A 15890-nucleotide genomic window follows, 5' to 3' on the forward strand; every position below is an offset into this window, starting at 1 on the left:
GAGGAGGCGGGGCGAGCCCGATTGGCCTTCGCGCGCCACGTGTCCTGCGGGGGAGCAGCCGCCGGCTGTCCTCCCGGCCCGCCCCGCGCTGCTGCTCCTGCTCGGCTAACGGGCTCCCACCCTGCGAGCTCCGCGTCGCGTCGCGTCCGCGCGTCCGTCTCCCAGTCCGCTACAGGAAGCCTCCGCCGTGCGGTGAGTGGGTTGAGGCCGGAGAGGGGATCGCTTCGAGGGATTCCTCTTCCTGGGGGCTTCAGGGACGCGGGGACGAGCAATAAACGCCCAGTCATTGCTGACCTGTGCCTCCCGCGAGGCTCCTGGGAGGGGTGCGGGCAGGTGGAGGGCGCGGGCAGGTGCGGAGCGGCGGCGGGGCGGGAACGCGAGGGCGCGGTAACCCGGGAGGGTCGCGGGCTGAACGTGCCGGGGGGAACGCAGTGGAGCAAATTTAGAGCCGCGAGCGTAGAAGCAGAGGAGAAGTCGCTCTGGCTGGGGGAGGGGAGAGCAGGAGGGGAAAGGAGGGGAGGAGAGGGGCGGGCGGACCGACCTGCAGCGGGTGTGGTCCGGGGGCTGGGGGCAACCCGGCAGACGCAGAGCCGGGTGCTGGCCGCGCTTTGAGAGGGGGCGGGGGGGGGCGCTGGAGAGACTTAGAAGATCTAGGGTTGGGGACAGCTGGACGGGGGTCTAAGGACGCGCAGGGAAGGGTGTGGCTGAGGCCAAACGGAGACTGAGGCTGCAGGAAGAGTCATATCGTCCAGCCGCTGGTGCAGCGGTTTGTGGGTGTTGTTGGAAAGAAGGCTCTGTGTGCAGACCGATGGGGGGGACTGGCTTGTTCACACCCCAGGGACCCGCCCGTCCCCTTTGGATCAGCGCTGGCCTAAAGGAGACTTGGAGCCGGGCTCTAAGGACGGAGGCCCCACCCTTCTTTCTGGTCTCCGGAAGCCCATTTTAGGCCTAACCAAAGCTCTTGGGGCTTCAGATAACTCCCAAAATACCCGCATGGGACTGAAATACCCTGAATCCAATCCCAGCTTCACCATCAACTTTCAGTGTGACCTTGAATCCGTAGCTTTCCCTCTCTGAGCCTCAAGTTCCTTTTCCAACTCCAGAGCTGATAAACTCAGACCCTCTTGGTGGAAATGATGGCCATCGTTAAAATTGATTTATTTGTCAGCTGCAAGGAATGATTGCAAGTTTGGGAAGTCTTGATTACAGGCTTGGGAAGCCTGGGCGACCCCTGTAAGCCCTGTAAGGGGAAGGGGTGGGGGTGGGGGCTTTTGCTAAGAGAATCCAGCCTTTGCTTCCTCCCTCCCCTTCCTTTTCTCTAACCCCCCTTGGGTCTCCCTGACAATTCCAAATTTGGCCATATGGCTCCCGGGTTGGTGAAAGGACTCTGGTTTCCTCCTTCTGCTCTTTTCCCTCACTTCCCCCACCCCACCCAAAGCACACTTTAAATTGCTAGCCCACTGACCCAGGAGGGATATCCTGTCCTGGTTGGCCCTTCCAGGTGAATGATCCATCCAGCTGCAGCTCCCACAGACCTTGCCCTTCCAGCTGGTAGGCCCTGTGCCATGCAGAGGGCACTGGCCTGGGAGTCATGGAAAACAGGGTTACAGTTCCAGGTGCTGGAGGGGTCCTTGGGCAAGGCCCTTCCCTCTCTGGGGCTTAGTTAACCATCCGTAGCAAAGGCTGCTCAACTGGCTGTCGCTTCCAGCGCTGGTGTTCTAGGATTCAACTGTTCTCGGACTTAGCATTCTGGGAGTTGGGTGGGGCCAGGGAAGGAGGCACAGGCCTGCATCCCCCTCTGCAGCTGTGACAGTCACTCATCCATCTTTCCTTGCCTTCCACCCTTTGTTCCCAAGGCACTGGCTGCTCAGATTCAGAAAATATTTGCGGTTTCTGAGTAAGGGCCATAGCTCTTGCTGGGGCAGAATGTGGACACCAGTGTGCAAAGGAGGGGGGCTGTCCTTTGGAAGTGCGGAACCTTGCCTATTGGAGCTGACCCCTGGGACGGGGCGGGGGAGTTCTGCAGTGTTGGGAAGCTGCCAGCCTCTGGAGCATCTGCAGTGCAGCACCCAGCAGGAGCCTTGGGCCACCAGGCTCCAGCCTCGGCCCCAGCCTCTGAGTAGCTGGGGCCCTGGGCACATCTACCCTTCTGGGCGTTAGTTCCTTCCTCTGTAGAGGGGTAAGAGATGTGTCCAGGGCATCCAGCTGGTAGAATGGGTGCAGGCTGCATGACTCCTCATGTTGTATTATTCTAGGATTTTCTGGGGAGGCCCAGTGGTATCACTTAGCCTCACCCCACCCAGCTTCTCCAAGATACTTCCTGGGTGGGGACAAAGTGCAGGATGTGGTCTGTACCCTGATTTCTGAGCATGCAAGTCCGGGTCTTGTCCTCACACCCGCCCTCCCTGCACCTCCACAACGGAGGAGACGGAGTCTTTTTTTTGGGGGGGGGGGCTGTTATGCTTATAAACTTCTTGGCTAGGCATCCAGCCACTGCATTTCCTTTCCTCCTGGGATTGAGAAGCTCCCACAGAGACTGGCTGGGGAGAAATGACTGTCTTTGGGTTCTTTGAGCTTCAGATTGCCCTCCTGTAAAATGAGGAGGAGGTTGATACCCTCCTGAGATTATAAGACAGCAGCTGTGAGAGCGCCTTGTCAACTGCAGAGTGCTGTGCCCAGAGAAGCAAGTGCTACCCTTGTCATCTCAGAAGGGTGTGGTGCTTGAGAAGGCAGGTGACCTGAGCCTCAGGTTCCTCGTCTGTAAAACGGGTGTCCTGGTGCTTCTGAAATAATAATAAAATCGTAACCTGCATTGTTTATTGAACTCCAACTTGTCAGGCTCTGGCCGAAGCCTTGATATATTACATGCTGTTACCATGCCTATTTTGCAGACGTGGGAAGTCAGCCCTCAGAAGTTTAGGGGAGAAATAATACTAACGGCTAACGTTGTGTTTCCTGTGTGTCAGGGCCACTTCGAGGCTCTAGATGTGTCTGTCTTCTTTCTGTCCTCGCCAACACTCCTCTGAGCTGGGCACCCTTTTTATCCTGTTTTGCATACGAGGCTAAGTACTTGCCCAAGGCCAAACAGCTCCCAAAGTGCAGGTCAGGCTTCACTGTCAGGCAGTGGGGCTCCGGCGTCTGTCCCATTAGACACTACACATTGCTGTCTCTCACAAAAGTGACCTGAACTGGGGTTCAAACCCAGGCCCATCCAATTCTAAGCCTGGGGCAGCCCGAGGATCTCCTGGGGACTTGTCCAACCCTGAGATCAAGGGTTCTGGGTCAGGAGAGGGAGAGACACTGCTCTCTAAGAAACCCGAGTGCCTCCAGCTGGGGGGGTGTGCCCAGGCACAAGGCCAGGAATGGCATTTCCCCTGGCTTCATCAAAGGCTTGCTCCCCGAGGACTGTGGGGCTGATCCTGGTGTCTTCCTGCAGGCTGGGGGAGGAGCCATCAGGAAAAGGGGAAGGGAAGGATATCGATTTTATAGGCCAGGGGCCTCTGAAGTCGGGTGCACACATCCTGGGGGGCGCGAAGATGATTTTCTGGGGTACAGGAAGAGACAGGCCTCTTCTTACATATGCCTTTAATCTCATGCTTACAAAATATATTTTTATCGTGATGAATGCTCAATTTTTTTTTGTTTGTTACTGGTAGTATATGAGATCAAAACAATTGAGGATTACTGCACTAGATTGCCAGCTTTGTGTGGGTGGGAGACTCTTCGGTCTCAGTTTTTATTCTATCCCCATCTCCAGACAATGGACAAGCTCAGTAAATATTTTTTGAAAAATGAGCCCCTGCTTCATCACTAGTTTTCTTAGTGACATTGGGCAAATTATACTTAACCCCTCAAGTTACTTCCTCTCCTGGCTATATAATGAGGAACTAAGCACAGTTTGAAAACCACTAGCCTGGATGTCCTCTTATTGTATGATTTTTTTACCCCCAACGGGGTCACTAAGAAAGTATTGAAACAGCTCAATGTATTTCACCCAACAATCCTTATGAGTCATACCCTATGCTAAGGGGTACAGCAAAGAAGCAGGAACGGTCATTTTTAAGAAACAGTAAAATCATGATTCAAAAGATATAAAAATGATCATGTGCCAAGATTTTATTCTACTAACTTACTAATGACTGGACAGGCAGATGTTAAAACCAGCTTGAAAGAGAATCAGTAGACACTTTTTTTAAAAGGAATTTTCAAATGGAGGCAAACTGGTTTTTCCGGCAGAAGGAGAGGGGAATTAATTGGACCTTTATCAGATAGAATAGTATGAGGGTGTCTATAAGAATTATTTTATATTACCACCATTTACCTACAAATTACCGAGCTGTAAAATAACTCAAAGGCAGACAGGAATCAGATAACCCGGAGGGTTTGAGGTAGATTTTTTTCCTAGAATACCTTGGAGGAAAGCAACCTCCCTCTATTTGAGGAGTGGTAAATCCAAATGGTTGACCCAAGCCAGTCTAATATAGATGATTTCTGAGTACTATGGGGGGTTCAGAGGCAAGAGAAATCCCTCCTGGCTTCCTGGAAGAGTTGGAAGAATCACCTAGAAAAGTTTTTAAAAATTACCAAAGCCTACGCCTCACCCCAGAAACCAATGAGTCAGAATCTCTGGGCATTGACCTTACGCTTTGGTAAATTGGAGAAAGTCCCCAGGTGGCATTAATGAAGCCAGAATTGAAAAGCACTGGTTTTGATGCTAGAAGGCTGGATAGAAAATGCTGGTAGAAGGGGTTGTGTGGGCTTAGTGGGGAAGGAGTGTGGTGGTGGGTGAAGGAGAGAGAGGGGAAGACAAATCAGGAAGGATGTCGTGAGCCTTGGATGCTGAGCTAAGACGGCCTGCATTGAAAGGAGTCCCTGGGGACAAGTGGGCAAGGAGTGACCTGGCCCAAGTTAGAGTCCCCAGGCCTTAGGGGCACAGAGGTCTGGCTGAGTGTGTGACCTTCCAAGTTATTTTTTTTTTTAATATTTTTAATGTTTATTTATTTATTTTTTAAAAAATTTTTTTTCAACGTTTTTTATTTATTTTTGGGACAGAGAGAGACAGAGCATGAACGGGGGAGGGGCAGAGAGAGAGGGAGACACAGAATCGGAAACAGGCTCCAGGCTCCGAGCCATCAGCCCAGAGCCCGACGTGGGGCTCGAACCCACGGACCGTGAGATTGTGACCTGGCTGAAGTCGGACGCTTAACCGACTGCGCCACCCAGGCGCCCCTAATGTTTATTTATTTTTGAGAGACTGAGAGAGACAGCATGAGTGGGAGAGAGAGAGAGGGGGAGACCCAGAATGTGAAGCAGGCTCCAGGCTCTGAGCTGTCAGCCCAGAGCCCGACGCAGGGCTCGAACTCACGGACCGCGAGATCGTGACCTGAGTCAAAGTCAGAGGCTCAACTGACTGAGCCACCCAGGCACCCCCCAAGTTATTTTTTGATTATTCTCACATTTACTTCCCCCCACACACCTGGTTTTACCCCCTACGCTCAGCATTGCCACCCTCCCTGAAAGCACTCTGTCTTCCTCCAAAGTAGGCAAGACACCTTTGGAGAACAGAAATGCTTTTTTCTTACGCTGGTGTTTCTGTTCAGTCTGACATCTCCTGTCCCCTCTATCTGCTTCATTCCCTTGAAGTCCAGACTCCTGATTGTGCACATCTATCAGCCTGAACCCCTAACATGCGTCTTATAACTGTATATATGTGGCACAAATGCAACAGAAAAGGACAAGGTAAAAAAAAAATTGAGAAAGTTGTAATGTTTTTGTCCTGCACCCCACTGGCTTGTAGTGTACCCCACTTTGGAGACCACTGCTCTGCCACGGTGATCTTGATAACAGAAGCCACCACTTACTACACATTTAATGTGTTCCTGGCCATGCTGAGTATTTTACCCACCTTAGTTTATAGAATTTTCACCAAAAACCTTAGGATATTAGCATTTCCCAGATGCAGAAACTGAGTCAGAGAGAAGTGACAGAACTTGCCCTAGGTCATGAGCTAGGAATTTTCTGGAATGTCTGGAGTTTTTTTTCCCTTTATAAATGTTGGTTTATTTATTTATCTATTTATTTTTTTAATGTTTATTTTTGAGAGAAAGAGGCAAAGTGTGAGCCAGAGAGGAGCAGAGAGAGAGAAGGAGACGTAGAAACCAAAGCAGGCTCCAGGCTCTGAGCTGTCAGCACAGAGCCCAACACGGGGTTTGCACTCACGAACCCGTGACCTGAGCCGAAGTGAGACGCTTAGCCGACTGAGCCACCCAGGTGCCCCTGATGTGTCTGGATTTGAACTCAGGCCATGCCTGCAAAGCCTGCGTTCTTGATTACGATGCCACTCTGCTTCCACTGTAAATGTTTGGTTTTATCATAATAAAAGCTACCATTTATTGAGACTTTATTCTGTAATAGGCACTGTGCTTAGGGCTCTTCATCTGCTATTTCATTTACTTACCAGTACTTGAAGATAAGTTTTACGTGCATTCTGCAGATATAGAAATTGAGATTCAGTTAAGGTAGTTTACCTAAATCACACACTGGGGGTGGAGCTGTGACTCCCAGCGAGGTCCTACCTGAAAGCCCACACCTCTTGCATGATTTGGCAAGACCCTTCCCCTGTCCAGCTTGTGGTTTCCCAGGTCTTGCACTTGGGCAGTGGTAAGCCATAAGTCCTGCCAGCTCTGGTGTGTTCTCTACCCTAGAGCATTCCTCCTGGAATCAGTCTGGAGCTCCCAAAGGGGAAGGAAGGAAACTTGATTGCTTGCAGGCTAAAGGACTAAGGCAGGGGGGTAGCCAGAGCAGCAAAAAGCCACTGGGAGACTCTACCTTTGAATAGATTAAAAAAAAAAAAATTGGGGGGATACCTGGGTGGCTCAGTCGGTTAAGTGTCCGACTTTGGCTCAGGTCATGATCTCATGGTCTGTGAGCTCAAGCCCAGCATCGGCCTCTGTGCTCACAGACCAGAGCCTGGAGCCTGCTTCAGATTCTGTGTCTCCCTCTCTCTGCCCCTCCCCAGCTTGTGCTCTGTGTCTCTCAATAATTATTTAATTATTAAATAATAACTAATGATATTTATTATTTATATTATATAATCACATAATTATTATCAGATAATGTTTAATAATTAAATAACAATTAAAATAATTGTTTTTTGAGAGAGAGAGGCATGCACCCACATAGCAGGGGAGGGGCAGAGAGAGAGGGAGGGAGAGAATCCCAAGCAAGCTCTGCAGTCAGCACAGAGCCTGACACAGGGCTCAACCTCACAAACTGTGCGATCACAACCTGAGCTGAAATCAAAAGTCAGATGTTTAACTGACTGAGCCACCCAGGTGCCCACCCCCCGCCGCCCACCCTTGAATGGATTTCTGGAACGATCAGTCATCATGAGCCCTGTTGCATATCCAGGTCAGAAGAGGTTCAGGGTTCCTGGGAGGAGAGAGGCACAGGTCTAGAATGGCCATACCTGCCAGTCTTGTGAAGCTATTTCAACCAGGATAATAAGACTAGCATATTGGGTAGGGGGGAGGCTTAGGGATAGAGAAGAATCCTGTGACCTGGGAGAGAAGCCCCTGAGACTAATATTCTAGATTTTGCTATGAAAATTCATGGTTGAAATCTATAAAAGCCTCTCTCATCCACTCTGGATTTTCCCAAAGAGAGAGTGATATTATCCCCATTTTACAGATGAAGAAACTGAGGTCCAGAACGGGAACCTGGCTTGTCTGAGGTTACAGACAGATTGAGAATCAGACCTAGGTCTTTTTCTTGGGCCTCTCCTAATATCCCATTGCAGCCAGGGTCCACAGTGGTGTAAGGGCTTATGACCTGGGGCTTGGAGGCACAGATATTGGCCATTGTCTGGGCCTTGGCAAGTTACTTACCCTCCCTGAAATGCCTTTACCTCATCTAGAAAATGAGGGGCCTGAAGTAGTGGATGGTTAAGAGCCCTCTGGGATTCTGAAATATTGTGTATAACACATTCATTCAACCAATTTGAGAGGTACAGTCTGGGTTGCTCTGGGAGGGGTCAGAGACCCTTGTAAAGCCAAGGTAGATGGCGCCTCTGATTAGCACCAGGGCTTCCCTAAGCCCACAGAGGAGGGGCTGTTGGAGATTCAAACCCCTCCCCACCCCACAAATGGCCGTCTCAACCTCTAGTTCTGGAAGAAGTTTGCTTTTTGTGTAGACACAAGACGTGCACTCACATGAAGCACACACAGACTGCTCTCTGAGCTGAGGATATTTTCCCAAAGACTTGGAGGCCCTTCCTCTAAGCCGTCTCTCCTTGGAAAGGGCTCTCGTCCAGATGGGCCTGGGCTACAGCCAGCAGCTGAAGTTTCCAGCAACAAGGCCAAAGGAAAATGCTTCCAGACTGGAGGTGCAGGTGACAGGCCTTAGCCCTGCCTGCCTCAGCGGACTTCCCAGGCCTCTTTCTGTCCATTTCTATGCTGGCCTTGGGGATCCCTCACCCCCTGCCCACACCATGCCCCAGGCCTGGGAAACCCCTGAGCTGGCTCCCCCGCCAGGCCCTGGGGCAGACTTGGGCCCCCCTCCCCTGGGGTGGGGGGGAGTTTCCATTTCCTGGTGAGAGTTGCATGTTTGTACAGAGGGGCCCCTGGTTGTCAGGGAAACAGCAGGGTTTCCTCAAGCTCTGCTGGGGTTGCAGACAGATCTCTGTCTTCTGCTGTTCACTCCCAGCCCCTCCTCCTGTCTGTCTGCTGACTGCAGTGTGGGGGACTCATGATCAGGCACTGGGGACACAGGCAAACATGACAAAGCCCCGTCAGAACTTCCCACCAGTGCAGTGAGTACCTGGCCTCCTGTGCTCTGCCCTTGACTTCAATTAAAATGTCTCCTCCTCCAACAGTCCTGCAAGGGAGCAAAGGGAAAGCCCCAGTTTTGTACTTGAGATGACCTTGAACTCAGAGATGAGCAATATGCTGAAGGGCACGTAGCTAATAAGTGACAATCCAGTTCTGTCCACCTGACTCCAAAACCTGTGTTCTCTCCACCGTGTCACACTGTCTCTAGTGCCCCAAGATGGGAGCAGGATTATGGACTGAGGTCAAGGGCTGACTTCCCCTAAGTTTTTGTTGTTGTTGTGTTTTGGGTTTTTCTTTTCTTTTGGTGGTGGTGGGCTACACGGAGAACGGGAAAGCACTGAGCTAAAATGCCACCCTGGTTTCCGCTCTTCTAGTTCTGCTCCTTGTAGGAGCTGATCGAGGTTATTATTCTTACTTTTAAAAAGTAACACACAGGGGCGCCTGGGTGGCTCAGTCGGTTGAGCATCCGACTTCAGCTCGGGTCATGATCTCATGGTTCAGGAGTTCGAGCCCCGTGTCGGGCTCTGTGCTGACAGCTCAGAGCCTGGAGCCTGCTTCGGATTCTGTGACTCCCTCTCACTCTCTGCCCCTCCCCTGCTCACCCTCTGTCTCTTTCTCAAAAATAAATAACTATAAAAAAAAATCTTCAAAAGTAATACACAGACATGGTTTAAAAAGACCCAATCGTATGGTCCTGACTGAAACGGAACGGACTGGCCCTTCCTTCTCCTCTTGTCCCCGGAAAATTGCTTCACTTCCATCCCTGCCTTCCTGCTGAGAGTGCCCATTAGCCTGCCCGGCCCCTGTTCTTCCCATTTCCAAACCAGTTACAGCCCCTTTTTCATTTCTTTTTTAGGTAAGACATTTTTGTTCCTTATTTCTTCACTCTAGACGCTGTCTCCTACACCCCCTTTGATCAGATCATGTGTCCCATTTGTCCTATCAGCGAAAAGTCCTCAGTGCTGGTCCCCTGCCTCCACTCCCTGCTGCCACATTAGCCACAGTGGGTCCATTGACCACACTGCCCCCAGGGATCGGCATGTTTCTTGCGATCCTCTGATCACTCAGCCTAGGCTTGTACCCCGTGTCACTCTCTCCTGACCAAGTATTATCTTTTCTTCTTACTTTTTGCCATATGCATGTTATTCTTCCCCATTATGGAGTAAGCCACAGAAAAACAGGGCTTTAAAAATCTCTTTTACGGATTGCTGTGTCATCAGTGCCTAGAGCAGTGCCTAATCAGAGTAGACGCTAAAGAAATGCTCACTGACTTCCACAGGAACGACAGCCCTTCAGATATTTGCAACAGGTGGCCCAGAGCCCTTTGAGCACTCTCATCTGTAGAACGTTAAGCCCTGGCCTCTGGAACCATTCTTGGTGACTTAGACATAGAACATGCGTGGTGCAGATAGCATGGACTCTGGAGTCTGGACTTTGTTGCATTCATCTTTAAGCTGTGTGACTTTGGGTAAATGGTGCAACCTCCCTGACTCCCCCCATCCTCCATTTCTTCCCCTGTGGAAAGGGAGAATCTGGTGCTGGGGAGGATCGCTGTGAGGGTTAAGTGGGATACCTGGGCAAGTGCCCTGCACCGCCTGGGGGAGTCGTGCGGGTCGGTGGTCGCTCCCTGTCTCCTTCTGGGTTCCAAGTCTCTTTCCCATCCTGGTGTGAGTATCTGGACACAGGCTAGTCTGTTCATTGTCTTCTGAAAAAGGCATCTGGCCCTGAAGCAGGTCAGGGGGTAATCTAACCAAAAGGGCTGGACGCAGCTGGAAAACAGTAGGGGGAGCCTGCCTTCCCTTGGGAGGAAAGATGGGTGAGGAAATTGGGGGAAAGAATGGAGGGGACCAGATCTCACGGGTCTCTTTCTTCTCCACAGCGTTATCTGCTGCAGAACCTGATACCATGGCCAAACCAGCACAGGTAAGGAGCCTTTCCCCTCCTGAAGCCTGTGCTCTGCCTTTCCTGGGCTTCTAGAGTCACGAGGCCCACTCTGCAGATCCCGGGTACCTTCATCTAGAAAGGAGCAGGGGAGGTTCTCAGGCTTTGCTTGCTCCTGTTACAAATCACATCCTTTTTCATTGCAAGTGACCAATGACAGCATATAACATCCTAATCAGATGTATATTGGCTTATATGACTGAAAAGCCCAGGGCTTCAGGTTGGGCTGGTTCCAGGGACCCAAATGATATTGTCAGGATTCTGCCTCCGTGAACTAGAGTTCCTCTGCATGGCGTCATTCTTGGGCGGCTCTTCCCTGATTTGGTGCTCTAGACACCAGCTGTCCTAGGCTTCCATTCTGCTTCCTGGGCAGCCTGGAGGAAACAGCCTAACTCATTCCCAGTGATTCCAGGAAAAGTCCTAGGTTTGGCTCTCGTTGGCTGGGCCAATGGTAACTTGGATTCAGATGGTAGAGTTGGTCCTACCTGAACTACATGGCTTAAGTGGTTCCCCAGGGAGATGGCTACCGGGTAGGCAAAAGCATTAGAGGGTTCTCTCTGCTCTGGAGATGGAAGTGTCCCTTGTCACGTGCACCTGGGATATCCTGGCTTGGGAGACCCCAATGTCTCATGCTGCATGACCACTTTGCTGGGCAGTAGAAGCTAAGGCGTGGTGGAGCTTTTACTCCTGGGCGTGGCCAGGATTGGGTTCAGTCCTTGGGCAGAGCTACGTGTCATTCTGTGCCACGGTTCACCTGAGAGTGACCCTTGTTGGCTAGCCTTAGAGAAGGAGATAGGGCCACTGCAATGATGATGACCAGGAAGGGAGAACAAAACCAAGGGGGCACCTGGGGCACCTGGGTGGCTCAGCAGGTTAAGCATCTGACCCTTGATTTTGGCTCGGGTCATGATCTCACAGTTTGTGAGTTTGAGCCCTGTGTCCGGCTCTGCATTGACAGTGCGGAGCCTGCTTGGGATGCTCTCTCTCCCTCTCTCTCTGCCCCTGCCCCACTCAAACACACACGTGGGCGCTCTCTCTCAAAATAAATAAATGAAAACATTTAAAAAACACCCACAGGGGACACCTGACTTGGCCCCTTTTGCTCCTCACTTCAGTCACAGAGCTGCTGGCCATAGACCTAATACAGGAGCTGTGTGATCTTGGGGGAGTTCTGACTCTCTCTGGGCCTCCCAGTGAACAAGGGCCTTAAGGGTACCTATTCTTAAGGATATCTTCACAATTTTTGAAGAGCACAGTGTATCATGTGATATAGGATCCATACTCAAAAAAGTCCTAGCTGTGACCTCCCTATCAGCCTCTGAGGAGTGCACTTGCACAAGTGGTCTCTCTGACCAGGAAGAGAAAGTGTTAGTGGTTATGGGCAGAGGTCCAAGGCATAACTTGTTGTTCCCCATTTCCCGTATGTAGTCATGCCGGAGCTGTTTCTTGGGAGGCATTCAAACTGCAGGGTTCTGTGTGACCCAAGTGGACTGCGCAGATCCTGGGAGGTCAGAGGGGCCAGGACCTAGGGCACGGAACTTTGGAATCCTGTTCCAGTGCTGCCAGGCCACGCTTCTGCCTGGCTACGCTTCTGCCTGGCTGACCTGTGGTTTCTTGTTGCCATGGACCAAGGGGCAGTAGACAGTCTGCAAACAAGAGTCAATGGGTGGCAGGGCCTTAGAGGTCCCTCATCCCGTGAGATGAGCTGTTATCCCCCATTCATGGCACTCATGCTCTAGTGGAGGCATAAAGGAGCTCTGTGGGCACGCAGGTTGGGGAAACTGGGAAAGGTGCCTGGAGAGAGCTACTGGGTAGGAGCAAGGGGGCTGATGTGCTCCAGAGGGAGGGGACAGTGGAACAGAAGGCCAGAGAGAAGTTGATGTAGGGTGTGCAGAGCAGCAACAGTAATTTGGCACGCTTGGGGTGCAAGGGTTTGGGGAGGGAGAAGGTTGCCGAAGACAGTACCAGAAGGTCTGAGAAACCCTGCACACACGTGCACAGAACCAGCCGCTCACTCTTTTATCTGGTCCAGATCACCCCCAGTGTTAATTGTGCTATTCTCCCAGTGTTTCCTTCTAGAAGTGGTGAACTTGAGGCCCAAAGATGTGAAGAAATAGCGTGGTGTCAGAAAGGCCCGGATGCATGGCTCTGTGGCATCCATTTCACAGGGATGTTCTGGGTTTGAACTCGATGATGGGGGATGAGAACACTGAGGGCGGGGCAAAAGGGGCAGGTGCCGGTACCTGGAACTCTAGCAGCTGCAGAGATGAGGCCTGGGTCAGGTCTGGTCAAGGCTGCTCTGAGGTGGAGTCCTGGCCGGGCAGCCATCTCTCCGGGTGACATCAGCTCTGCTCCCGAGAGGCCTCAGGCTCCTACTCTAGCAGCAGTTGGGGTGGGTCCCGAGACCTCAGAGCCCCAGGGTCCAGGCTGCTCACCAGCTGGCATCAGGACCTGCTGAATATTTCAGGGTGGAAAGTCCCTTCTCTGTTCTCCCCTCCCCTTGGCCATGGGTGCTGGAGGCCAGGAACCTGTCTGCACGAGGAGTGACAGGCCATCTGGGTGAGGTGGAGAAGAGGGGACAGGTACACAGATGGCACCTAGAGATGCAGAATTCTTCAGGTTGGCGTGAGGATGACCGATGGTGGGAAACCAGGCCTGGGTGATTTGAAGGACTGTCTCCTGCTTCTAAATGGGACCAGTGCTAGGGCCCCCCATCATGTCCCCCTCTTCTAGTGGCTGTGATCCTGAGGGACCCTCCTGGGATAACTAAACTGGCCGCTGTCCCCTGGAAGAGTTTATTTCCTTGTGCAAAGACATACATGGGAAACTGGCCTTGCTCCTCACCAAGCCTGTCTTGAAGGGAACATTTTTTTTTTTTTAAACGTTTATTTATTTTTGAGACAGAGAGAGACAGAGCATGAACAGGGGAGGGTCAGAGAGAGGGAGACACAGAATCTGAAATAGGCTCCAGGCTCTGAGCTGTCAGCACAGAGCCCGACACGGGGCTCGAACTCACGGACCGTAAGATCATGACCTGAGCCGAAGTCGGACGCTTAACCGACCAAGCCACCCAGGCGCCCCTTGAAGGGAACATTTTGATCGAGCTTCCTGTCCGTCATTAGATGTCCCTTCCCTCAAGACATCTCTTTCCCCATGATGGCAGTGCCTCATCTTTCGTTTGCAGCCCTGTCCTCAACACCGCGCAGGGTAGAAGTGCAGGAACAGCAACAGGGGAGAGGGTCCTCAGCTTGCTGCCGCGACCCGTGCCCTCCCACCTTCTCCTCTTCTCCTTCTTCCTGGCACCTTGGAGTCCCATGGTCTTGGCGACTTTGGGAGTCTGCACTGAGCACTGAGGAACCTGGGCCGCCTCCCTGAATGTTCTTGCTTGCCCTTGTGCCTGGGACTTTTCCATGCTGTTTCCTGTGCCGAGCCTTCCCCCTCTCTGCTTTTCCCGTCCCCCGCCCCCAGTCCTTGGGGCCGCTCTGTCACTCCTCCTTTAGGGCTCATTTTAGAACTCACCTCCAGGAAGTCTTCTTGGATTTGCTCAGAATATATTCACAGTCATTCATCCATCCTCATGCCTATCCATCCAGGAAACAGATATTCAGTGAGTACTTAGTTGTGCCAGGCTCTGTGCTGGGTGCTAGGAATGCTCGGTGAGCAAAACACACACTGCTAGGGCTTTCTCAAGGGACTGTGTCTTTTCTGGTCCCAGGATTTGGCGTGTGTTACTAGCTCTCCTTCTCTGCCCAGGGGTGTGATCAGGTTGCAGGGGATTCACGGGTGGCGGGAAGAAGGCCGTGTCCCTTTTCCGGTCACCGGCCCTGTCAGAACTTTAAATAGCAACCCTGCGCCCACGCATGCATACCTCAGAGGGGCAGCATCTGCAAACAAACCAAGGGGGCGTCCACACAGCTGGCCAGGTCCTTCAGTGTGGGCCCTGGGGGTGCAGGAGGCTGTCAGAGGCTCATTTTTGCCTTTGCTTCTTACTCCTTTTTCTTTTAATTAAATGTTTTTTAACATTTATTTATTTTTGAGAGTGGGGGAGGGGCAGAGAGAGGATCTGAAGCAGGCTCAGCGCTGTGATCGTGGAGCCCGAGGCAGGGCTCAAACCCATGAACCCTGAGATCATGACCTGAGCCAAAATCAAGTCAGTCTCTTCACCAGCTGAGCCACCCAGGTGCCCCTGCTTCTTATTCCATTAAGGCATGGTGTTTGTGCACCCTTAACCCTTGCACAAAGCCTTTCCTGGTTCCCTCCCTTAGCTGGAACCGGCCTCCACTGTCTTCCCAAATTACTATGCCTCTCTCCTAGGGTATTTATTACGAGCTCTGTGCTGATTTGTGTGCATGTCTCTCTTCTGGGTCCGAAGCTCATGAAAGACAGGGTCAGGTGTTCTTTCTTCCCGAATCTTCAGCCCTTAACGTTGGCCCCGGCCCAGGCTTAAGTGCCCTGTCACCATGCCGTGTGCTCAGCGCCTTGGGCTGTGGCATCCCCAGCTCTCCCAGTTCTCGGCCACTCTCCTGGCCCCATACTTCTCTGGGGCCATGTAGCTGACCCACATCTGACTTCTCTGTGAACCAGCCCATTGTGCATTCAAGTTCGATGTCTAAGATCCTCTGGCTCTGCCTCTCCTCCCTTTCACCCCAAGGACCCAGCCAGCTTGTCCTCAGATGCCAGTTGCCAGCTCAGCTTACTGGGACCAGAAGGGCGGCACCTTGTCTTGGCATCGATTCTGAGGGTGGCTCTGGGCTTCCCTTGGGCCATGACCTCCCCCTCAGAAGCTGGCAGCCGCAAGGTTTCTAGAGCTGGAGAGCAGAGGGGAACAGACCAGAGATCTGGGGTCTGTGGGATCCCCGGCAAGAGGCTTTCCTTCTTTGGGCTTGGTTTGTTTTCGTGATAACAGATCATCTTAAGTGCTCCCACGGGTTGGAAACACATGAGTGAAGGCAAAAGGGCCTTATAAACTGTAAAGTGCTGTGAAAATAGGCAGAGCTCTCGTTACTCTTGTAGGGATCATCTCTACCCCTTGCACTCAGCCTGGCTTTTCTCCCTCCTGGGTTCTGGGAATGTTGTGCAGTACTGTGGGCTCAACAGAGCCACCCTCCCATGGGGAAATGG

General features: G+C 52.0%; 1 protein-coding gene across 3 annotated transcripts in view; it reads left to right on the top strand.

The window, feature by feature from the left end:
- Window positions 1-36: 36 nt before the first annotated feature.
- The window catches only part of ANXA6 (annexin A6), a 49971-nt gene continuing 34117 nt past the window's right edge, over window positions 37-15890 (top strand). For 2 of the 3 annotated variants that reach the window (XM_003981380.6, XM_003981381.6), the window contains exons 1-2: window positions 38-192; window positions 10708-10751. In XM_003981380.6, coding sequence (XP_003981429.1) covers window positions 10734-10751 — 18 coding nt within the window. In that variant the 5' untranslated portion in view covers window positions 38-192; window positions 10708-10733. Of the gene's footprint in view, window positions 193-10707; window positions 10752-15890 lie in introns of all 3 variants that reach the window. The other variant, XM_019810500.2, reaches the window with a different exon arrangement.

This window comes from Felis catus, chromosome A1 (assembly GCF_018350175.1).
Source record: "Felis catus isolate Fca126 chromosome A1, F.catus_Fca126_mat1.0, whole genome shotgun sequence".
Lineage (NCBI taxonomy): Eukaryota > Metazoa > Chordata > Mammalia > Carnivora > Felidae > Felis > Felis catus.